Source organism: Pantherophis guttatus, chromosome 4 (assembly GCF_059756535.1).
Source record: "Pantherophis guttatus breed Tessera chromosome 4, ASM5975653v1, whole genome shotgun sequence".
In the NCBI taxonomy this organism is placed as follows: Eukaryota; Metazoa; Chordata; class Lepidosauria; order Squamata; family Colubridae; genus Pantherophis; species Pantherophis guttatus.
This window is the reverse complement of record NC_142066.1, coordinates 39,234,268-39,260,748: the sequence shown is the minus strand read 5'-3', so window position 1 is coordinate 39,260,748 and position 26,481 is coordinate 39,234,268. Positions and strand designations below refer to the sequence as shown.

Here is a 26,481-nt window from a genome sequence, read left to right as displayed (position 1 = left end):
CTAAGGAAGGCAAGTCATCTACCAGGAGGATGGTAGCCACTGGGGCTGGATCGTGGACAGCCAAGGGGAGAGGACAGCGGCTAAGGGCATCCACATGCCCAATGGCCTTCCCTGGCTTATATTGTAACTTATATGAATAAGCCGCCAAGAATTCCGCCCACCGGGACATATACAGTGACAGTATCTGCGGGGTTTGCCGATCCCCTGCCAGCAGCCCTAACAGCGGCTTATGGTCAGTGACAAGATTGAAAAACCTCCCATAGATGTAGTCCTGAAAGCATTTAACCCCTGCTACGGCTGCTAACGCCTCCCTATCGTTCTGGCTATAATTTCTTTCCGCTGCCGACAGGGTTCTGAAATAGTACGCGATAGGCGCCTCAGCTCCGGTGGGTAGGATATGGCTCAGAACAGCCCCCACCCCATAGGGGGAGGCGTCACAAGTTAACAAGAGTGGCAAACTATCATCATACTGCACGAGGACCGCATCAGAGGTGAGGATGTCCTTAACTGCTTGGAATGAGGTGGCCGCCTTGCGGTCCCAGTGCCAAGGGGCTTTGGCATCCAGGAGCCTATGGAGTGGCTCTGCAAGGGACACCTTATGGGGCAAAAACACCGTGTAGAAGTTGAGGAGGCCAAGGAAGGCCTGAAGTTCAGATTTATTCGTAGGGACCGGGGCGTTTTTAATTGCCTCCACCTTTGAGGGGGCAGGGTGGGTGCCGCAGGAGTCTATAAGGAAACCCAAGAACTCAACCTGTGGAACCCCTATCCTGCATTTGTCTTTCTTTAATTTCAGCTCCACCTGCCTAAAACGGTTAAGAACTGCCCTAAGCTTAACGATGAGCGCCTCCTGATCTGCAGCCGTGATCAGAACATCATCAAAATAGGGCACTACACCCTTAAGCCCATGGAGCAGGTGCTCCATGAGACTCTGAAAAATCCCAGGGGCCACGCTAACCCCAAATTGCAGATGGGTACACTTAAAAGCACTCTGGTGAGTCACAATTGTCTGGGCCAGGGCGTCCACCGGAAGCTGTTGATAAGCTTGGGCTAAATCCAGCTTCGTGAATGTCTTACCCTGGCCCAGGGAGTGTAATAAATGCTGAACTATGGGGACAGGGTAATGGTTTGTCTGGAGGGCCTTATTAATGGTCCTCTTATAGTCAGGGCAGATTCTAATCAAGCATCATGCTTAAGGGGAATTATGATAGGGGTTTCCCATTTAGAGTTTTCTACCAGTTGAAGGACCCCTTGGGCTATCAGCTTGTCTAATTCCTTGTCCACCCAGGGCCACAGAGCAAGAGGCACCCTCTGCGGTTTCAGGCGGATTGGTGGCACTTGGGAGTCCAAATTAAAGGAAATGGGAAGCCCAGTGTATTTACCCAATTGTCCATCAAATACATCAGCGAATTCGTGGATTAGCTCAGCAGTGGCGTCAGGATTGGTTGAGTGGATTCACGAGGCATAGGGCAGCAAATCAGCCCAACCCCAGCAAACTGGAAAGGCTGTTGCGCACGACTACCAGTGGCAGGCGACCGGAAAAGGTATCATAAGCTACATGAAAGGTGCCACAGCCTAACGTGGGGATTGGTGTGCCCTGGTAGTCCCTCAGCTTAATGTGGCAAGGCTATAACCACCGCTGGGAGATAGAAGGAAACAGGGCTTTGAGAGTGGGCCATGCTCCTCAATCAATGATATGGAGGAGCCTGTGTCAACCTCCATCTTGCAGGGGACTCCCTCCAATAGGATGGTAATAAAGATCTTGCTCTCGGCAACTCGGGCGGAGGCATGGCTGATGGTCACCGCTGCAATCTCACCATCAACAGACGTTGTGAAACAGCCATCGCGGTGTCTGGGTTGTCTGGTCTTCAGTTGCTTGGGCCCTGGTTCCCCGGTACCCTCTGGGGCTAGAAAAGCAGAACGGCAGACCCTGGAAAGGTGCCCTCTTTTCCCACAGCACCAGCAGACGGCGGTCCAGAACCTGCATTCTGTGTGGCTGTGCGAGCCTGCACAGTCCAGGCAACAGCCCTGGGATATCTTGACCAGGGGCAGCTGTGTCTTACTCTTGGTTGTCTTGAGGTGGCTCACCTCGCCCTCCACCTCGGCAGCATCGTCCTCGTCCAACTCTTCGTAATGGACAGACTGAGAGATGTTTGCTGGAGGTCCCCCACCAGACTGAAAACGTTGAATCTCAGCCGATGACTTGGCAGACATCTCCGTGGCCCTGGCCTCGTCTAATGCTATAGGGAGAGTCAGGTCCGAGAGGGCCATCAACCTCTGCTGCAGCTTCAGGTTCTGCACTCCACACACAAGCTGGTCCAAGAGCATATCATCAAGCTCCCAGAATTCGCAATGCAGTGCCGCTATACTTGTTGGAGGCCATATACTTGTTGATGGACTCCCCCTCCCTCTGAGCTCTCTGGTGGAATGCATGCCGCCTGGTGATTTTCGAGGGAGCGGGCGAGTAGTGGCACGTCAACTTCTCTAGCAAGGTCTCCCACGGCACCACGAACACTGGTTGGGGGGCGGCCAGAGCCCTCGCTGTTCCAAAGATCTCTCAGCCACACAAGCTAAGGAAGTAACCTCTCTTTCAAGCACTAGACAGGTCAGCTAGGTCGTTAGCTTGCAAGGAACACTTGAACCTTTCGAGGTAATCAACCCAAGTTTCTGAGGCTGGCTCGAAAGGTGTGAATGCCGGAAAAGCTGCCACCATTGTAGCAGGACCCGACTTGTCGTGAGGTGATGACTCGTCACCCTCAACTCCTGACGGTTCCCTGCCTCAGCTCCATTGGTGTCACGGTCACCCTTCGCCTCAGAAACATCCCACCTTCGTCGCCACGTGTAGAATCCGGTGGGCAGACAGGCAAGAGGCTAGATTCTTTGAACACCAACTTTATTTTAACAAAACAGAACCAGAACAACTCCGTGAAGTGGCAATGAACAACAACTCCCGTCTGATAGCTGCTTAAATAGCTCGCTGTCAGAAAGCATGAACCAATCATGAACAGCAATTCTCCTGCTAGTTTAGCCGCTTGCATTTTAGCCAATCCGCGACGCCTGGCAACAGAGTCTGTGTGAGTGTTGACGTAACTGAGGGGATCTAACAAGGACATTTGGGTATTATAGGAGCAGAACAAAATGAGAAATTTATTTGGAAATATGAATTATGCTCACACCAAGTTTTGGCTTGTTGAAACAATGGTTTCTCATTTAGGCAAGGTTTTAAGTGTTCCTATTTTTCAGTTAAAGAAAATCAACAATAGGTTAGCATTTACCTGCAACCACTCTCTTTTGATCAATAACCAAGAATTGCTCTAAATTTTGAATGTCGAACTAGATGTTCAGCACACTAGAAATGTTTCAGACAATTATATTACTTTACATAAGGCAGGGGATTTGCTGATTTGCTCTTTGGAAAAGTAAAGTATGATGCAGTCAGAGTTGTAAACCTCAAGGATCTGCTAATTCATTCTTTCTCACGGGACTACTTTGCTTCAAACATAGATGTTCAGCTATTTCAACAAGGGTGAGGACTGCTACACTGTAAACAATGATAGCTACATCCCTGAGAATATAATTGGAAATGCCATTGGGAACAGGAAAAAGAAAAATTTTGTCACCATCCAATTTGAAGGGTCTCCATGTAAAATGGAGGTGGACACAGGGTACTTCATGACCCTGATGTCCTGGTCTACAATTAAAAGACTAATTCCTCATTTTTCCAAAAATAACATTAAAACCATAGACACTAAATTAAGAGACTATCAGGGCAAAATTATACCCATTCTAGAGACTTGCCCCTTCCATGTTCAATATGGAAGTTTTTCAGGATTCCTTTCCACCATTATTGTGGAAAAAGAATGCCCCAGTCTCTTAGGCCTGCAGTGGTTTCATTCCCTGGACCTCTCTATTTCAAGCATACATCAAATACAAGAGCCCCTTCTTACCAATCTCATACATGAGTTCAGCGATGTCTTCACCGAAGGCCTCGGTAAGTACAAGAGCAAAATCATTTAATTTAGATCCTCAAATAGCTCCTATGAGACTTAAACTGGCATAGTCCAAATGAAATCCTTGGCCAGAAGTTACCTGTGGTGGCCAAAATTGGATCAACACATCTGTGAGTGGGTCTCTGGATATACAGACTGCCAGGAATCCAGCCCTAACCCTCCAAGAGCTCCCCCAATGGAATGGGACAAACCACGAGCCCCTTGGTCACAACTCCACATAGACTTTGCTGGCCCAGTACAAGAGCATATGATTTTAATTGTGGTTGATTCATTTTCCAAATGGGTGGACATTAAATTAATGTCCTCAACAATTTCTGAGTCATTAATTAAAGCAATGGAGAACCTCTTTGCAACATATGGCATACCAGATTACTTGGTTTCAGATAATGGTCCCCAACTAGTATTGGCACCTTTCAAACTTTGCCTTGCAGGGCTGGCCATCAAACATTCACTCACAGCCCCTTTTTTCACAGCTACAAATGGCCGAGCTGAAAGAGCTGTGTGCTCTGTAAAGGAGGCTCTGGCAAGGCTGGGGCCGGGAGACTGGAACTCTAAAATTTCTAAATACCTCTTAATGCAACATGCCACCCCTTGCCCAGACACTAATCGAAGCCCAGCTGAATTCCTGATGGGAAGATGCATAAATATAAAATTGGACAAATTACACCCAACATACGCACCAGACACAACCAGGGAAACCCATCCAGGCCTCAGAAATTTCAAATCAGGGACTCTGTCTATGCAAGGAATTACTCAGGCCCTCCACTATGGCTCCCTGGGATAGTGACACAAGTTACAGGCCCCAGGTCATATGTAATAACCCTGGGGGATGGAAGAATGTGGAGAAGACACATAGACCAATTAAGGGGGTGACACATTGACTTAAATGATTCAAATAATAAAGCACAACCACCAGATAAAAGGTTTCTTACCGATGAGCCCAATGAGCCGGAATCGGAAGTCAAGGACCGCAACACAACTCGAGGCGAGGACAACTTACTGGGACCTGAGGACTTTGTTCCAGTGATGGCACCTTCCCAAGCTGACAAAGAACCTACTGACACCACTTCAGGAACTTCTTCGGTGCTTCCACCTAATCCACACGAACCAGAAGGCCTTTTGAGGTCAGGACGCATCAGGAGAAGGCCTGCCTACCTTGAAGACTATGTGTGCACCCTCTAGTGACAGTGGGATGCTACGTCCAGGCTCTACCCTGGTCTACAGATGCAACTGTGCTCTGATTGGTTGTTTCAATTCAGACACAAGTATATAAGGAGCTTCAAAGTGCTGACAGCTGCTGCCCCTGTTAGCCGAGCAACTGAGCTAGCCGCAATGTTAGCAAACCTGTTAAAATGCATGTTAGCGAAATAAACCTGTTAGCTTTTACCTCAACCTGTCTTGGCTCAGTCTGTTTGTCCTTGACAGGGACATAACATGCTTCCTCTACCACCACTCTTTCACACCACTTGAGTGAAAAAAAGGTAAAAAGGCTAGAATATATGTCCTTGATATTATGAAAAAAGTGGTTCTGCATCCATATGTCCTGCAAACCATAAATTGCTAACTCCTAACTTAAAGCAACTTTGGAGTTCATGTTATTTAAAGCAACCAGACATTCTTAGCTTTCAAATCAATTATCTAGCCATTGCTATTTTATTTATATATTACACAAGTACGGTATGCAACTATAGAAAATCATTTTAAAGTAAAGAATGGAGTGCTATTTATCTCCTTTACCTACATTGCTCCCTTTGCTAATAAGATTCTTTCCTTACCAATTGATTTTTGAAATAAAGTACAGTGATAAGAAAATCCTACTATGGGAAAGGTCAGATATTAATTTAGTGTTTCACAGATTTCTAGATCTCTTTGATTTAGATATAAGGAGTAAGAAAGTATAGTTTTGTAGTTGGTCTGAAACTCCCTTTCTACCTGATTATTGGCAAGACTAGCTTAAACTAATAGATACTAGACCAACAAATTCTGACATATAATCTTTGTTTAGGTGAAATATATCATAGTTTTCAGACTCCTTTAGATTTTATTTTATTTCATTTCCTAGTTAAGAATTTCAAAAATATCTGTTTTAAAAGTAAGGTGGAATTCTACTTTGGTATTCCAAGAAGAAGAATTGTAATTTGTGAATCATAGCTACTAGCTCTAAATTTAGAAACTAAATAAATTAAGCCTTATTAAAACTTGCATGAGAAATAGCCAGAAAATCCCAGTCTTGCCGTCTATATTGGAAATATGAGAATATATTCTGGAAGACAAATAAAAACTATTTTTGGATTATTCCCATGAAAACCAAGTGGATATGTTCATGAGGTCACTGTCCAACTTGAAAGAGAATTTAGATTTATACCTTAAGGACACACCTGTGATCAGTGTAGAAAGAGTAATTAATAATTTCTTACTGCATATGCAGACAAGTTTTCCTGTTTGAACATTGCTTCGTTGTTCTTGTATGATGTGTAATATCTCCCATATGAATTTTAATATATTATAAATAGTTTGAAATGCTTGGCATAACTTCTAGATTTTCTTTCGAACAGACAATTTAGTACCCAATTAATACAGTAGGAAATTAGAACCTAGTAAAAAATGAAATTCTTGTTAGTACAAAGAGAAAAATTACATTTAACAGAATAACAGAGTTGGAAGGGACCTTGGAAGTCTTCTAGTCTAACTCCTACTCAGGCAGGAATTTATCTGCTTTGGATTATTAGAAGGTGAGTCTTTCACTAAATATGGATCAATTGGAGATAGTTTATACTTGTCTTTTTTTGGCTTAATTACTTCCATCTTAAAGTAATGAACTATAAATTGTTAAGGTAGCATAATATGAGAAAGAATTTAAGGATGCTCTTATATTGAACATTATTGCATTATTTTACACACCATGAATTGTGGGTATGTCATAGCTTTATGTAATGTGAAATTCTGTGATTCCATACTATTTCTTTAAATAAGTTAAAATAAAATATTGCCAGATATCCATAATACTTGAATTTGTTATTGTCAGTCTATTCATTACACAAATATCAGTTAAAAATGAGATATCAGTTCCCAGAATGTTTTCTCCATTCTGTTCTATTTGGCTCTCAACGGAAGACAAATTCTGTTGGCTCTTTTGTAATTAATATAAGAAGTTAAAATGTAGAAAAATATTTCTAAGTGATTTCAAGTATATACCTGTAGAAAAGTTGTGCATAATCATTGTATCATTAACTAGTTTGATATACTGTGTGACAGGAAAATTAAGACAGATTTTAAGATCATCTATAACAGAGGTTTGGACTTTATAAGATACAATCATACATCTTTGAGATGGAACATGAATGGAACACCACAGAAATCTTACCGAGGAATATAAACAATTCAGAGGTAAATCTTGATGTATTTGTTGTACTCTGTGTGCTATATTTTATTTATATAATCAGAATTTTATGTAGAGATAAATGATAACCAGATAGATGACAGGCAGATAGATGATAGAAAATCTTGCTGTCATTTTTATAATAACTGAAGAGTAGCATAATCTTTGTAAGTCTCAATAATTTAGTTTCTGTGAACTATTTTAATCAATGAATTTATTGCTTAAGAAAATGAAAACTAATACAAAATAATAAAAATCAAGAAAAGGAAAAGGAAAAGAATTCAAACTAAATAAAAGTAAAAGTGAAAGGAAAGAAAAAAGAAAAAGAAAAAAGAAAAAGAAAAATAATACCAAGAGGTAGTTTTTGATCTTCTCTACAGCAGTTGCAAATATCATTATAAACTTACCTCTTAATTTATGCCACAACATAGCTCACTTCTTTCTATAATCTACCTTGTGTAATCATTAAAACTGTTACATTCATTTTTTCTGTTTCATGCAAAAAGTCTATAAAGGGTTTAAAGTAAGCAATAAATGTAGATATTGCCTTTTCGGTGTATTGTAGAGTATAGATAAATAACCTATTTGCAGAAATATAAGCAATAGGCAAAAGAGATGTATGGGAAAGTCTTAATGTAGCCTTCCTTCCTTCCTTCCTTCCTTCCTTCCTTCCTTCCTTCCTTCCTTCCTTCCTTTCTTCCTCCCTCCCTCCCTCCCTCCCTCCCTCCCTATCTTCCTTTCTTTCTTTCTTCTATTATGAAGAACGGCTTTTCAGCAAAGAATGAACTATGTTTTCACTAATACCTTTCCTCTCTATGTAATTCTTTATGAAAATACATATCTCTTTTGACATTATACATATGTCTGCATACTATGAAAGAGAAATGGAAGAAATTTCTTGGCTATTCAAATGTATGATACTCAAGTTACTTTATTAAATGGGGAAAGATTTGAGACCACTATACTGAATATCCAATAAAGTTTAAGGATCAAAGAAAAAGGAAGGATGACATCAAGTCATCAGGATTAATTATGTTCTTTCAATTGTATTTCAGAATCATTTAACTTTCCAGCAGCACGGAAGAAATCAATCAACTCCTTCTGAATTTATCCTTCTGGGATTTGGCAATCTCCTTGAACTGAGAATAGTCCTCTTCATATTATTTCTTCCTGTTTATACTTTCTCCATTGTTGGTAATCTCCTAATTGTTTCAGTGGTTGTGATTGACCAGCATCTTCATACACCCATGTATTTCTTCCTTGTTAATTTGTCTTGTTTGGAAATCTATTATATTTCTACCATTCTACCCAAGATGCTGGCTAGTTTTGTAACTGGAGATCAATCTATACCTGTCTATGGATGCATTGTACAGTTTTTCTTCTTTGGGGTTCTGGTAGCCACTGAATGCTACCTTTTAGCAATGATGTCTTATGATCGATATTTAGCAATATGCAAACCATTGCATTATACCACACTCATGAATGGCAGACTCTGCCTCCAATTGGCTCTTACATCTTGGATGAGTGGGCTTTTGACCAACACTATCATAACCTCCTTACTGCTTAAACTTACCTTCTGTGGACCCAATGAAATTGATCATTTCTTTTGTGATATATATCCAGTAGCAAACATTTCATGCAGCAATACACACTTAGTAAAGCTTGCTACATCTATTTTATGCATAATTGGAACAGGGCTTCCTTTTCTCTTAACAGTGGCCTCATACATCTGTATTCTTCATACTGTCTTACAAATTAAATCTAAAATTGCCCAACAGAAGGCTTTTTCCACATGTTCATCCCACCTAATTGTAGTGACAATTTTCTATGGCTCAGTATTCCTTGTCTATGTAGTTCCAGAAACTGAAACACTAAAGGAGCTACATAAAATGTTTTCTGTATTCTATACCATCCTAACTCCTATGCTCAACCCTCTTATCTATAGTTTGAGAAACAGAGAGGTGAAGGAAGCTCTCTTAAAAGCCATCAGAAAATACAGCAACAAAATTTCATAATCTTGTAATGCTATAATTTTTTCTAATTGCAGATCAGGATATTCTGAAATGATTTTTTCCTGCTTTCTAAATAAAATAATCCAATCCACATCTGTCCTTCATTGATGACCAGATTACTTCTCAATATGTTTCAATACATGTCTATGCAAATATGCATCTCAATGATGGCGATATTTTAGAAGAATAGATGTTTTCTCTTTTTTTATTTGTATTTTTGTACTTTAGAAATGTAACAGATTAAGTCTGCAGAGCAATATGAAGCAAAATGCATGTTTTCATTCTTTGTTAGCAAGAAATTATTGACAGTTGGTTTTATATCAGGAAGGTTTAATAGTGGAATCCACTGTCCACAAAGATTGGGCATGAGTTCCCCTTAATTGGATATGTTCCCATGGAACTGGGACTACTGAGAACAATTCATTTTTGATATGTAACTAGAATATCACATTATTTGATTTAGGGTTATAGAATCTGCTCAGTCTTCAACTCTATTTCATTATTCATTTTTATTTTTTGTAGTTCACAAACCCAAAGGTGCTTTTTCAAGAGGCAGCTGGACTTTCCTGTTTTTCTTTAAAGATTTTTTTTTCTCATCCACAAAGCTCCTTCAGCTCTGGCTGGATATTGGGGAATGGAAGGATTTATATTCCTTGCAGACAGCTGGTCATTTTACGCCACTTTTATGCCACTTTTGAAGCTTACTTAAACAAGATAATTAATTTGCATCCATATGAAGTTAGAAGACACAGAGAGTTGTGAAAAGTCACAAGAACTTTTTTTTTTAATTTGATTTATATGCCGCCCTTCTCCGGAGACTCAGGGCGGCTTACAATGTGCTAAGCAATAGCCTTCATCCTTTTTTGTATATTTATACAAAGTCAGCTTATTGCCCCCCACAACTGGGTCCTCAATTTACCTACCTTAGAAAGGATGGAAGGCTGAGTCAACCTTGAGCCTTGGCGAGATTCGAACCTGCAGTAATTGCAGGCATCTGGTCTTAATAACCAGCTTAATAACAGGATGCCTTAGACCACTGTACTACCAAGGCTCTTGGAATCCTGTACAGGATTCCAAGCTTCTTTGAATGGTTTGATTTTTTAAACCAAATCCTTAAAGAAACTGAATTGGTGATTGGGTGCAAAATTTAGGGCATGTCAAATTTTTCAGATTTAAAATTCCAAACACTAGGGGTGCTCAAAAGTTGTGACATTCCTTGGGGATTGTAATGATATCTTGGTTACTCTAATATAATTTGACATGCTTGGTAAATAACTACATAAATATCATACCTTTTAAACATTTTGTTTGTTTCATTTGTACATCTTACTTATTTAACTGAATAGAGATACAGAAAAACATTTCTATGAAAAGTCTCAGTAAGTCTCAGTTTGACATACAGTACATTACTGTATGTCAAAATTTCCTTAGCGTTCTTATCCTTCAAAACACAAGTTGTTTCAGAGACAAGATATTTACAGAACAAGTGGAAATTATAAAGGCTTGTTAAATTTCCCAGCCTGCTACCTCTACATGTTTTGGACTTCAAATCCAATTCTTGACAGCATGGTCAAAAGTTAAGGATATATTAGAGCTGGATTTAGACTCTACAATTAGATTTATGATTGTCAGCACAGGTATCTATTATACTGCAATAACCCTGAATCTGAAAAATTCAAGTTATGCATGGAAAATGCAAATATAAGCCAACAAAGAATTGTGTGGGAATTGACATGTTTATTATGTCATCACATTTTGGAGATCCACATGTTTTATTGGATGCATAGAACATAATTTTGAAACAGGAAAAAAAAGCTATATACATTAACAATTCTCATGTAATCATTCTAATCAAGTTTGTTGGTTTAACCTCCCACTCCACCCCTATAGTTGCTTATAGGCAACCACACTGAAATTTATTTCTCATTTCCAAGTCCTAAAAGTACTCTGAATGTACTGTATTTCCAACACTTTATGGGTGAAATACACACTTTTCCCTTTCTCCAAATACTTTTCAAAAGGTATATGGCTTCTGTATACAAAAATGAAGATTGATGAAGGGGAAAAAATGGGCAAAAACAGTTAGAAAACCTTGTCCAAGGCCAGTGAGATTTTAATAAGGTAATAAAATGTATGTTGTAGTTTGCAGAAGATTAATGCTACTCACTTTCTGATTTCTAATCTAATTTCTTATGCATAAATTGCTAAATGTGATGGGCTTAGATTTCCTTGTTGCATAAAACATGAATAATCAATTATTTCTGATCCTGGATTCCATTTGTAATGTTTCTGATATTTGAGGAATTCATACCCACATATATCAGGTTCATGAGATCACAAATTTAATTAAAGGTTAGATGACTTTGATTCCAAATCTCCAAACATGTAGCGTCCGTCTTTCTTTCTTTCTTTCTTTCTTTCTTTCTTTCTTTCTTTCTTTCTTTCTTTCTTTCTTTCTTTCTTTCTTTCTTTCCTTCCTTCCTTCCTTCCTTCCTTCCTTCCTTCCTTCCTTTCATTGTTTCTTATTGAAAGCTATTGATATCAGGGTCATAACAAGGTGTAACTACATACATCCTGGAAGGTATTACAATGGCAGGTTTATAATATAAATTATGTTTATATGCTGATGTTATCTTGGCAATTTATTTTTTATTTATGTATTTATTTTATTAGTTTGTCAAACATGTACAAGATAGCAGGTATAAATATGAACATGGACATGAACGAAGGAAATGAATACAAATAAATGGGGATGGTAGGCATGCTGGTGCGCTTATGGATGTCCCCTTTATGACCTCTTAGGAATGGGGTGAGGTCCACAGTAGATAGTTTAAGGTTGAATATGTGAGCGTTTGAGGATGTTTGGGGTAATTCTTCTATGTTATCGCCTGATATGCTGCAAGTGAATCAACAATTTAGAATTTTTTTCAGTTTATAAAATTAATAAGGAAAATCTAGTTTACTTCCTTTGGAATATAAAATGTCAATACACCAATATAATGTATTTTAGTCAAATAAATATATTTCCAAGGAAATCTATATAGCAAGGGGTCATCTAGAACTTCATGAGCTAAATTAACAATATTAAATTGGTTATTTATTTTATCATTTATATATTTTTTCAGTCATCTACAAAGTTTTCAGCAGGACAATAACAAAAAGATTTGAGAACATTAAATGATGCATAGCCAAAGGAGCAGACAGAGTTCAGAAGTGGCTGCAGTTCAATGGATCACATCCAGGTTTTTCAACAAGTCATTGAAAGGCACAGTGAGTACACCATGCCTCTGTGCATGGCTTTCATTGACTACAAAAAGGTATTTGACTCAGTATTCCAGCAATCCATAATCAATGCATTGCTCAACCAAGGTGTAGACACTACATACATAAACTTACTACAATCAATATATGAAAAAACAATGGTGACAATTTGTCTTAATGAACTTAAAGTGGTAAGCAACATAGAACAAGGTGTACAACAAGGCAAAATAATATCACCTATCCTTTTCTCAGCCTGCCTTGAAGAAGTATTTCGCAAATTAGACTGGCCAAACATGGAATAAAAATCAATGGCACCTATTTAAATCACTTAAGACTTGCAGATTATGTTTTCTTCTCACAAGACCAAGAATAGCTACAAAGACACATACAAGAGTTGCACAAAGCAGAAGAATCAATTGGCTTAAAAATAAACCTGAAAAAGAGCCAGGTTATGTGTAAATTCAAGAAAGAGAGAATTTTTTTATATATCTGGAGAAAAACAAGATATAGTAGACTGCTACATATACCTTGGTCAATGGATTTCAATGGTAGGGAAATTGAACAGCTGTTAAATGTGGTTGGCAGGCATTTTTTGGCAAGCTAAGCAAAATTTTCATAAACAATCTCTCCCTATGCCTGAAAAGAAGTTTTCAATTAGTGTGTGCTATCTGCTCTAACATATGCCGGTGAAATGTGAACATTAACCTCAGAATTGATACAAAAGCTATGGGTGGCTCAAAGAGCCATGGAAAGATACATGCTCAGCATTACAAGACAAAATAGAAAGACTAGCACATGTATTAGAGAACAAGTAAACATATATGATATCATCAAGAGAGTAAAAAAATGGAAATGGAAATGGGTTAGTCACATAGCAAGGACAACTGATGGCAGGGGACCAAGACAGTTTCAGAATGGATCCAACTTGATAAAAAGCGTCCGTGAAAGAGATCCAAAACAAGATGGATTGATGACATTATCAAGTATCGTGGGCCCAATTGGCAAAAGAAAGCTCAGGACCATATTGGTTGGAAACATGCAGAAGAGGCCTTCATCTTGCAGTGGATAAATAATAGTTAAAATGATGATGATATTTATGCAGAATGAACAGTTACTGAATACCTACCTATCCTTATGGATTTATTTAGAAATCAACAGAGAAAGAAAGTCTTTTGTTGCTTGGTTTACATGCAAACATATTGGGCCATGCTGGTAGATTGATTGATTTTGATACTGAATTTCATGAGTGGCCAACTGGTAAAATATGCCCTAGTTAGAAGGTTACATACAGTATGTGTATAGAAGTATTAATCATAATAAACATATGATCTGCTTGTAGTATTGAGTTTTATTATATCATGATCACTGATCTCAATAAAATTCTATTCTACTTCAGTTTTCATAGAATAGGTGATAAAATGTTATATTAGAAAATATGGGCATGGTCTAAAACCATGATGGCAAACCTATGGCACACGTGCCAGAAGTGGCACACAGAGCCCTCTCTGTGGGCACACGTGCTGTCGCCAGCTGGTCTTCTGGTTTCCCATGTGCACATGCGTGCCAGCCAGCTGGTCTTCACGTGTGCCGGGACACCAGAAACCTAAAGACCAGCTGGCTGGTGTGCACACGTGTGCACGCACACATTTTCCAGTTTGGGCACTTGGTATCGAAAAGATTCACCATCAGTGGTCTAAAATAATAATTTTAAATCAATTATTTTGATTTATCTATATTGGTCATTATGTTCTAGACATTAAGCTACCTCAAAGAAGAATGAGATGCTATCATATTTTATTAAATTTATTTACTGATATGTATGATTTACAGCAGAGGCTTCCAAATTTTCTTGTTTCAAAGAATCCTGACTAATTTTGTAATTTGTTTCATGTAGCCCTTAGAGCAAAAATAGTAGTTATAGTTTGAGAGTTATGATACCCAGGTTAGTATTTCATGTAGAATACAAAGAGTTTGATATTATTGTTTTTCCCTTGAAAACACAATACATAGTTTGGCATCATGGATTTATGAAATAAAAAACTGTAATATCACATAAATATCAATAAATCAAAGTCTTTTTTAAAAAATAAGTTTTTTTAATAATGATAATCCATCGAACAATTATTTATTTATTTATTTATTTATTTATTTATTTATTTATTTATTTATTTATTTATTATATTTCTATACCGCCTTTTTCCCGTAGGACTCAAGGCGATGTACAGCCAAGAAAAATATAGACACACAAACATCATAAAATTGCTAATTAAAATTATTACTTAGTTTGGCCAATTAAATAAAACCCAGAATTAGATAACATTTTAAAAAATCATTCACATGTTCATATGTTTAGCCCCACCTGTTGGAACATCAGGGTCTTGAGGGCATGGCGGAAAGCATGGAGATCAGGAATATTCCGTATCTCCGGGGGCAGTTCATTCCAAAGGGTTGGAGCCCTCACAGAGAACGCCCTCCCCCTGGGAGTCGCCAGTCAGCATAATTTGACTGACGGTACCCTGAGTAGTCCCTCCCTGTAAGAATGAACTGGTCAGTGGGAGGCTATTGGTGACAAAAGACGGTCTCGTAGGTTCCCAGGTCCTAAGCCATGGAGCACTTTAAAGGTGATGACTAACACCTTGAACTGCACCTGGAAGACCACCGGGAGCCAGTGCAGCTCACGCAGGAGAGGTGTTACATGGGCGCAATGAGCTGTGCCCATAATCACCCACATGGCTACATTCTGGACCAGCTGGAGCCTCCGGGTGCTCTTCAAGGGGAGCCCCATGAAGAGAGCATTACAGTAGTCCATACAGGAGGTGGCTAGGGCATGAGTGACTGTGCGCAACGCATCCTGATCCAGAAAGGGATGCAACTGGTGGATCAGGCGAACCTGATAAAAGGTCCCCCTGGCCACGGCCGTCATGTGCTCTTCTAAAGATAGCTGTGAATCCAGGAGGACACCCAAGTTGCGAGCCCTCTCTGTGGGGAGTAAGGTCTCATCCCCAATTGTCAATGATGGTACCAGCTGACTATACTGGGACGCCGGAAGCCACAGCCACTCAGTCTTGGAGGGGTTGAGTCTGAGCTTGTTTCTCCCCATCCAGATCCGCATGGTCTCCAGGCAACAGGACATCACAGTAAGGGCATCACTGGGGTGGTCTGGAGTGGAGATGTATAACTGTGTGTCATCAACATACTGATTAACACTCACCCCGAAACCATGGATGATCTCGCCTAGCAGTTTTACATAAATGTTGAACAGAAGGGGTAAGAGGACTGACCCTTGCGGCACCCCACAAATAAGGTGCCTCGAGGTTGACCTCTGCTCCCCTGCCAACACAAACTGCGAACGGTCAGAGAGGAAGGAGGAGAACCACTGAAGCAAGGTGCCCCCTATTCCTAACCCCTCCAGCTGGTGCAGTAAGATACCATAGTCGATGGTATCAAAAGCCGCTGAGAGATCTAATTTATTGGACTCCTTAAAGACTCCTCCTCAGAAAGGATGGAGTATGAATTTCTTTATTGGTGATGTAAAACATTTATGGATACATTAATTTATATCATTTTATTATGACTGGTTGAGATTTATTTTTACAAGCATAGCAGATAAATATGTAGATATGTGAATAAAAGTTTTCAAATTAAATATGCCAAATTTATTTTTAAATATTTCACTTATAAAAAAATATAAATTTAAAAATATTTTACAACAAATAAAGAATTTTATAAGATACTTCAAAAAATTGCAGCTTCCCGCAATAACACCAGAGGAACATCGTACATCTTAAGAAGGTACTTGGTTAATACCTAGGACACTGGCAGCAACCTGTATCAACCATTAGCATCAGTCAATGGTATTTGTGACACATTTTTGAATGTTCAGTTGACTGACTTCATGTTTAATGAATAAAATAGATAATAATAATGATAATGATAATGATAATGATAATGATAATGATAATGATAATAATAATAATAATAATAATAATAATAATAATAATAATAATACTTTTCTTGTTTGAAGATTACTTTGTTTCTCTTGTTTGAGTTGTAATATCTCCCACTGCATGAATTTCAGTAGACTAAAAATAGTTTGAGATGCTTGGCATAACTCCCAGAGTTTCTTGCAAACTGACATGTTAGTACCCAACTAATTTATCAGGAGATGAGAACCTAATTATGAAAGAAATTTCCCTTTAACTCATATAGAGCAATGGTTTTATATGCTTTAAATTATTAGAAGGTGGAAGGATTTTTCAATATCAAACATTTAGAACCTTTAGAGATAGTTTGTTACTGGGTTACTTCAGTGTTGAAGTAATTAACTACAAATGGTTGATTAACAATGTGAGAAAGAACTTAAGCATGGACTCAAGAATTATCCATTGAAAATGAGATATCAGGATCCAGATTTTTTTCGCTCTCTGCTCTATTTCGACCTCAAAGATAACTAAATTCTGTTGTGCTTTTTGAAACTAACACAGAAAATAAATTATAGATTTTTATTTTGAAGCAATTTCAAATATATATCTAGACAATTAGGTGTACATAATCATTGAATGTTTAAGTATGTTCATATACTGCATGAAAAGAAAAGTAAGAAAGATTTTAGGACCATTTAAAACAGAAATTTGGACTTAGAAGATACAAAACATATATCTTTGGGATGGAACATGAATGGAACACCACCAAGATCCCACCTAGGAATCTAAGCAATTCAGAGGTAAATCTTCACATATTTGTCATATTCTGTGTAATATATTCATAGCAGAATATATTTCATTTATATAATCTGAGTTTTATGAGGAGATAATTATTAAATTGATAGGTAATAGGCAGATAGACAATAATTGGATAAAAGATTGCTATTATTTCTGTAATAACTGAAGAATAACATATTCTTTATATGTACATACTCTACATACATATAGAGTATATACGTATTCTAAATCTGAGTACTTTGTAAACAGTTTTCCTTAATTCAATAAATTTATCACTTGCTTTAATGAACTTTTATAAAAGTAGATTATCTAGGTATTTTAGAGATAAAGTAAAAACATGCAAAATCCAGAACATAACAATAACATCAATCTGCTAAAAGCAAAGAAGCAAAAATAACTATTACATGGTACAAGTTGGTAGAATATCTATTATTCCTTTTGCAGGCAGTCAGTTGTTTTATTTCAGTCACCAAATAAGTTGACTAGCAGAACAAACATCCCCACCTTTTAATTTCAAGGGTTTACAAAAGAAATGGAAAAAAAGACTTGGAATGGTTAAAATAGCATTTTGTGTACTAATCATAAATTAATGTGCCTATATTACTTAGTATTTGACACTTATTTATAGGAAATTGCATTACTGTTATTCAGGAGCAAAAAGTTAGGGGTTAGAACCTGGTCAGATGAGTATGTAATGCATTACCCTTCTACATATCATGCAAAACTGTCAGAAGCAGAGCTACTGTTTTAGGCTAGAGGAACATCAAGAAGAGAAGATATGTCCCAATTTTAATGAGAATCCTTTCTTTTCTCTTTAAAATAATCACTTGGCATGGATCTTGTGGTCCATGCTGCATCTAGCTTTGTCTTAAAGTGAAAAAGGTAAAGCCTGATATAGGATCAGAATCTGAGATAAAAATCTACAGTGAAACATCTCATTGTTGAAAAATATATTTGTTTTTGTTGAGAAGGAAAAACAACCATAGACGGATTTGTGTATCAAATTGTGTAGAGAAAATTCATATATGCTTCTTCTCTTTATCTTAAAATAATCTTTTAATGAGACTGATTGGCAGCAAAAGGACAGAAGAAAATATATTCTTAAATGAAGCAAATTTAATTTATAGAATTGATTAATGCATAATGAAAGCCACTAGGAAGAAAGTTTTGAAAGAAGATCAGACACATCAATTTCATAAAAATCCAAAGGATATCTGTCATAATTCTTTACAAATCCATAAACAAAAATAGATAGATTTGGGTTTTTTGTTTGATTTATTTAGGCAGTGAGTAGCTGTGAAGATAATGATATTGGATAGACTGGGATTGATTTCAAGGTGTATGTAATCTAGGAAGTAACACACAAAACAAGCAAGATTTAAAATGTCAGTATAGGTTTTCTTCAAAGAAAAGTAGCATAAGGTGTTTTTAGTGAAGAAGGATCAGTGATGAAATGGGTACCTAGCTATGTGTTGGCTATCTCCTTTTCTCCCTATTTAACCCTCTCTTATTTTTACCCTCTAGGATTCTAGAATCTAGATCTATACCAACAGTTTCAAATATGCAATTGTGATTATACAGTAACAAATTTGTACAAACAAAGGAATGTCTCTTATGAGATTTTTATTTGTGTGCTAGAGAGGATAGGAGAAAAGGAAAGAGTTTGCTTTCATGGATTATGCAGTTGATGAAAAGAGTCAGAATAAAAAAACAGCAAGTGATTTCATTCTTTTACAATTTTTGAAACTGTTGATTATACATGTTTTAAATTGGGAGAAATTAACAAGTTTTAACTATCTTGTTTTGTAACACATTAAATAACAGCCACATAAATATCTGACTCTACAAATATTTAACCTACTGGGGAAAAAAACTTCTGTGCAATAATGCTTAAGGTGATCCTTTTATTTCCCTGATCCTGGTTCTTCTTCACTGAAAAGCTTACATTATGGGGGGGGGGAAACTTTCCCAAAGTCCTTTTCCAGACAAAACCAATGGCTAATAACTATACAGTTGTATAGTGGTATAAATTGCAAACGGACCATAATTAATTATTTCCATTTCATATAAGACTGATTGTGACAGAGGAATAGAACTTTCCTAGTTTGAAGCTGAACTTACAGTTTAACTTTAAAGATAACTTAGTCTTCAAAGAATAGTTCTAGTCTTTGGGGAAAAAGGGAGGCACAGTACTCCCACTACTGTCTTCCTTACAGTCTCTAACTCTGAGTCAGGTTGCCTTCCTTAAATTCAAAATTTTAAAGAAAAAAGATGAGAAATTATGCTGATTTATTTATTTTGCAGAAACAAATGCTCTCCTCAACTGAACAAACATTTCCTGCAAAACACAAAAATGTATTTGGAGAACTCATGCTGAGAAAATCCAAAGCATGTGAAATACTTAGGATAAGTGCAGGATAAGTGCTCTCACTTGCCAATTTGTTGCCTGAATTCCTTGAGTCATTCTGGTTGGCAGGGCTCTAAAAAGTTCCCAATATTCTTTGTAAGAAGAGAATCTATTTAAAAAAATATAAAAACATTCTAGGCTGTACAGATATATGATACCCAATCTCAGTGGTGAAATGTAAAATTTGTTACTACTGGTTCTGTGGGTGTGGCTTGGTGGTGGTGGTGGTAATATGACTGAGTGGGTGTGGCCAACTTTTTTTTTTACTTTTAAAATCATTTTTTCTACAACCTCTTTGGCTGAAGAGGTTGTAAAAAAAAATGCTTTTAAAGCCTCTGATGATCCCAGCTGACTTGCCTGATCGGCAGAGGCTTTCTTTTTTTTAAAAAAGCCTCTGATGATCCCAGCTGACTTGCCTGATCGGCAGAAGCTCTTTTTTTTTAAGCCTCTGAGGATCCCAGCTGACTTGCCTGATCAGCAGAGGCTTTTTTCCCCTTTAAAAACATTTTTTCTATAACCTCTTCATCCAAAGAGGTTGTAGAAAAAATGTTTTTAAAAGCCTCTGATGATCCTAGCTGAGCCGCGCGATCATCAGAGGTTTGTTTTTTTACTTTTAAAAGCATTTTTTCGTCCAAAGAGGTTGTAGGAAAAATGCTTTTAAAAATTAAAAAAAAGTTTCTGATGATTGCGCGGCTCAGCTGGGCAATGGGGGGAGGGCAGGAATTTTTGCTACCGGTTCTCCGAACCACCTGCCTCCATCGCTACCAGATTGGGTTATCCGGTCCAAACCGGGAGCATTTCACCCCGGCCCAATCTCCATTATTTAATGGAAACAATTGAGAATAATAAACTAAACATCCAAAATGTTTTCAGAAAAAATATTAGACTCTGGTCTTAAGGAAAAATGGAATGATGGAACTTTGACCACCAAGATTAATATAATTTGTTATTTTTACTTCAGAATTACTCTACTTTCCACCAGCAAGAAGGAAATCGATCAACTACTACAGAATTTATCCTTCTGGGATTTGGCAATCTCCTTGAACTGCGAATAATCCTCTTCATATTATTTCTTCCAGTTTATACTTTGTCCATTGCTGGAAATCTCCTAATTATTTCACTGGTTGTGATTGACCAGCATCTTCACAATCCCATGTATTTTTTTCTTGTTAATTTGTCTTGTTTGGAGACCTGTTACATTTCAACTATCCTGCCCAGGATGCTAGCTAGTTTTATAACTGGAGATCAATCTATATCAATCTACGGATGCATCATACAATACTATTTCTTTGGATTTTTTGCAGCCACTGAATGTTATCTTCTGGCAATGATGTCTTATGATCGATATTTAGCAATATGCAAACCACTACATTACAACATTCTCATGAATAGTAGGCTCTGCCTCCAACTGGCCCTCACATCTTGGATAAGTGGCCTTTTGACCAACACTATCATAACCTCTTTTCTGCTGGAACTTACCTTCTGTGGACCCAATGAAATTGATCATTTCTTTTGTGATATATATCCAGTAGCAAACATTTCATGCAGCAATACACGCTTAGTAAAGCTTGCTACATTTATTTTAGGCATAATGGGAACAGGGCCACCCTTTCTCATAACAGTGGCCTCATATATTTGTATTCTTCATAATGTCTTGCAAATTAATTCTAAAACAGCACAACAGAAAGCCTTTTCCACATGTTCATCCCATCTGATTGTAGTGACACTTTTCTATGGGTCAATATTTCTTGTCTATATAGTTCCAGAAATTGAAACACTAAAAGAGCTACACAAAATATTTTCTATATTCTATACTGTCCTGACTCCCATGCTCAACCCTCTTATCTACAGCTTGAGAAACAGAGAGGTGAAAGAAGCTCTCTTCAAAGTAATCAGAAAACATAGCAACAAAATTTCATAATCTCATAGTGCTATAAATGTTTTGGTGAAGATCAGGATATTCAGAAATGATTTTTTCTACTTTCTAAATAAAATTATCCTGATCCACATATATCCTTCAGTGATGACCAGATCAAATGTATGTATGTATGTATGTGCAAATACATATTTAAATAATTTATTTTATTTTTATTTTTTATTTTATTATCAAATTTCTCTACCACCCTACTCCTGGAGGACTCAGGGCAGTGAACAGCCAAGGTAAAATACAGATAATACAAACATTAAAAGTCCATTAAAATTATTAAATATTTTGGCCGAAAAACAAATTTAAAACACCCAATTTATAAAACAAATCAAACGATTTAAAAATTTAAAAGGGAGAGTTAGACCAGGCCAGCCTGCTGAAATAAAAATGTTTTGAGAGCACGATGAAACGTGCGCAGATCCGGGATCCTCCGTATCTCTGGGGGGAGCTCGTTCCAGCTGGTAGTATTCCAAAATGGAATTTTAATGGAAGCACTCAAGTGTCTTTCTGCTTTTAAAATTTCATTTTATTGCAGAAATGGAACAAAGTAAGTCTGCAAAGTGGTATGATCCAGAAATCCATTTTTCATTCTTTATCAGCAAGAAATTATGGTCAGTTTGCTATGCCCCTAAAAGATACTCAAATGTTAGTGTTCCTTTTTGCAGAGTCAGGAAGTTCAGGGACAGCCTTAATAAGTCTCCAAAGTGTATGTCTGCTACAAAATAATGCACTATCCTCCTCTTTTTCTCTTCCCACTCCCAAAGCATTTCCTTTTTTGCTGAATTTTATCTACTCTGTATTCCCCAACATTCACATATATAAAATCTCATATAGTGAACTTTAACAATTTTGTATTACTATTCCTCATATCCCTGACCATTGGCTGGAAGATATGGAAGTCATAGCTCAGCAGATCTAAGCAAGATCTAAGTTGGAGAAAATATTTTAGGAGTACCTTTTCAGAAACCTCCAAATTCAGATTTAATAAAATTCAATACCCCTTATTTGCATATTAGATTATTCATAATTGTGAATACTTTGAAATGCAATGTATACTCTTCAAATACTCATCACTGGAGGTTTTTAAGAGGAGATTGAACAGTTATGTTCAGAATGGTCATGCCTGAGCAGGGGGTTGGACTAGAAGACTTCCAAAGTCGATTTCAATTCTGCTTTCTCTATTCTGAAAATACATTTTTTTTCAGACATATGTTATGCATATATTTGGCATGGCAAATAGGGCAACAATTTTTGAACCAAAGTGTTTCAAATTGGCTAACTGATAGTGTCCAAAATCTGGAACCCTTGATTCCTGAGGGAATGAAATTTGGTGAAATTGTGCCTGCTTCAGCACTATTGATTGCTACTGCAATTTTGGGCTGCTGCAGTCACATGATCATCATTTTCCACATTCTGGAACATTTTTCTCAGTCAGTCTCACAATCCAGACACCCTCATGCCCTACTCTACTCCTAACAGCTACTTACCTGCTTGTGGGAAGGGAAAGAAGAAGGGAAAGAAGAAGGGAAAGGGGAATCAGAAAGGGAACGGACAAAGAAAGGGAGATTTCTAGTACTTCCTGTCATATTCCCATAAGGAAAGGCAAGATGAAAGCTGGCAGGAAGTTGGAAAATGCTCCTACTCCCACTGTTTCTGCCCATTCTTGGTCATTCTGCTTCTCTTTTCTAGATAATGAAATATTTCTAAATGATGTCCCAGTTGGGGTATAATTTAGGTTTTTTTTCCTTATCTTCTTATTTAAGATATTCCTTATCTTATGGTCTTTGTTCATTTTTCTTTTGTTACTTATATCTCAGTCTTCAGAATTCTTTTAACAATTTCCCCTCTTTCTCTTTCTCTTTCTCTCTCTCTTTCTCTTTCTCTGTCTATCTATATCTATCATATCTATCTATCTATCTATCTATCTATCTATCTATCTATCTATCTATCTATCTATTTTATTATATTGTTGTGTAAACTATAGTGTTTTGCTATGTAACAGTTATTTTTTGACCATGGAGTGCATATAAACAGTTCATAAATTAGTTCATTAGGTCTGACTGACCCCATATTAGTACCTTTACTTATTCCATTTTTAATTTTAGGTTGCAAATTAATAAATTATAAACCAAATAGTTTATAATTAATAATAAACTAGATAATGAAATCACATTCAATTAAATTAAAAGCTATATATGAAAAATCACAAAAAGTACTAATATTTTTTTCATGATTTTAACATCATAAACTTTTCCCTAGATCTATACTAAATTGAGCATTTAATTGGTGATTGGATGCACAGCTTCTTATTTATATTTAATTTAATAAAGACATAAAACAACATTTCTATGAAAAATCTCAGAAAGTTTGATTTCCTTCCATCTCAAGCTCTACATGGAAAATATGAAAATAAGATAATAAAGTTTCTTCTGGGAATTGACATCTTTATTAAGGCATAGGTTTTGAAGAGCCACATGCTTGGTTGGATGCTTATACAATCAAATTGAGATAGGACAAATACATATACTAATAATTATCATGTGAAAATTTTATTCAAGCTTCCTGGTTACCTCCACTCCCCATAGCTGCTTATTAGGCAAGCACACTGAATTTCATTCCTTATTTCCACAGCTGATTTGTCATGATTCAGAAATTAAGCAGAATTGGGAATTGCTAATACTTTGATGGTAGATGCCAAAGAATCCCAGAACTATAGTCCAGATAAGAAGTTGAAGTAGGAGTTGAGGTGTACCTTGGAAGAAGCCAATACAAAAGTTTTCTATATTGTTATCAAGAAAACAATATAAATCTATCCATGAAATCACTAGGACACAAACATGACTTGAAAAATTTTAGATTTATACCTCAAGGACACATTTATAATAGACTTGAGACTTTAGATTTATACCTCAAGGATACATTTTTAGTCAAAAAGAAAATGTAATTAGTGCATGTAATTACAAAGAGTTATGATGACTTCACTCTGGGAAAATTATGCATGCACATTTTCTTTTCCTTTTCTGTTTGAAAGTTATTTTGCTGCCATTGTTTTATTTGAAATCTCTTCAACTTTAGTGGCAACTTTAGTGGGCTTTTAAAAATAGTTTGAGATGCTTGTGATAACTCCAGAATTTCTTTCAAAATGGCATTTTAACACATACCTAATTTATTAGATGAAAACCTAATTAATAAATACCTTTCTCAGTTAATACATGTGGAGGAATTATATTTATCTGTTTTAGACTATTAGAGAATGGAAGGTTTTCTCATCATCAAGTATCTTTCTAGATTTAGAGATAGTACACACTTGAATTATTTCAATGTTGAAATAGTATGCTGCAAATGATTAGGATAAAATAATATTACTTAAATATGCTGTTATGTTGAGGCTTGAAGGCATTATTTCATATCCCATGTAAATGTGTTTGTTCCCAATCCAATATGCCTTTAAAACATTATTTTTGCTTGTTGATGTCTTTTACTTTCAGTCATTTTCCCCTTTTCCTTTCATGTTTTCCTTTTTTCTTCTTTCTCTTCCCTTTATTTGCAATTTTCTCTAATGCCTTCTTAGGGGGAAAATGTGGTTCAGACTGACATTCTGGGACATCAGAGTGTTCATGAATGTCAGGCATAGTTGTGCAAGACAAAGAATACTTTGCTTTCTAAATACTTAAAAGTAATATTTCTACTGTTTCAAATGCAAAAATGTTGGCAAATAAAGCAATATTCAGCCCACTGTGAATTTTAAGATTTACAGAAAAAACCTCAGGTTAAAGTATAGATTTGTTTTGAATGCCTCAACTTGTATATTAGCATGGCAACCTCAGAAATAAATATTGTGAAACTCCTAAATAAAGTCTGAATTATCCTCTATTCATGCCTTTTAAAATCTTCATTCTGTTTTTAATTTACAGATTACTTAAACGAGACAAATAATTTACTTTCATTTGAAGATACAAGAGATATGCTAAATCAGGGGTGTGAAATCAAGGCCTGTGGGCTGCATCCTGCCAGTGATATTGTACTGGAAATGTAAGGGGCCAGCCTGCATTGTTTTGGCTCAGTCTATCCACATTGCTTTGGCCTGGTCTACCCATGTTGCTTCACCCTGGTCTACCCAATGTGAAGAGGAAACATCGGGTCAGTGTGGCTTTGGTCTGGTCTACCCAATGCCACCAGTTTGGGGAGTGGTGTCAAGCTGGCCATGCCCCCCCAGCCCCCCCGAGGTCAATCACAGCCCTGATGTGGCCCTCAATGAAATTGAATTTGACACCCCTGTGCTAGATAGTTGTGAAGAATGATGTATCAAAAAACTATAAGGGGTGCCTATGCATTTTCTTAAATTTTTTCCTGCTCCTGGATCACTTCTGAAGTGACTCATTAGTGTTCTTGAGAGCATTCTGTAAATACAGTATTCAAGCAACAATCTTAACCCTTAGTTTACACAAACAGTGCAACTATTTTTCAGCAACTGTGTTTGAAAGTGTTCCAAGGGCTACATAGTAGAGATTTGTGGAGTACATGTTACTTGAGACATCAGGTTGTCATTCCTATCTGAAAAGCATGAATTTGAAAGAGAAAAAGGTCAAGTTACAGAAGTAACAAAGCTATCTTTCAAATAGCAGAAGGGTGTCTTCTGAGGCAGAAAAATACTCAGCCACCTTGTCTTAAAAAACATACTATGCAGCCAACTGCTATCTAATCCATTATTTTCCCAAATCTGAAGCTTCACAATAAAATAAAAGAAGAGACAGAGAGAGAAGTAGA

At 37.0% G+C, this 26,481-nt stretch overlaps 1 protein-coding gene and 2 pseudogenes across 1 annotated transcript; 2 read left to right on the top strand and 1 right to left on the bottom strand.

Annotated features, from left to right (window-relative positions):
* LOC148114039 (olfactory receptor 1E16-like) overlaps positions 1 to 26,481 on the bottom strand; it is a 156,434-nt pseudogene that overhangs the window by 4,398 nt on the left and 125,555 nt on the right.
* On the top strand, positions 7,921 to 9,483 carry LOC117668913 (olfactory receptor 11L1-like; annotated as a pseudogene).
* LOC117668932 (olfactory receptor 11L1-like) lies at positions 15,265 to 21,861 on the top strand. Its single transcript, XM_087894522.1, has 2 exons — positions 15,265 to 15,280; positions 20,777 to 21,861. Exons 1-2 carry the CDS (start codon positions 15,265 to 15,267, stop codon positions 21,706 to 21,708), a joined length of 948 nt encoding a protein of 315 aa, XP_087750648.1. The 3' UTR covers positions 21,709 to 21,861.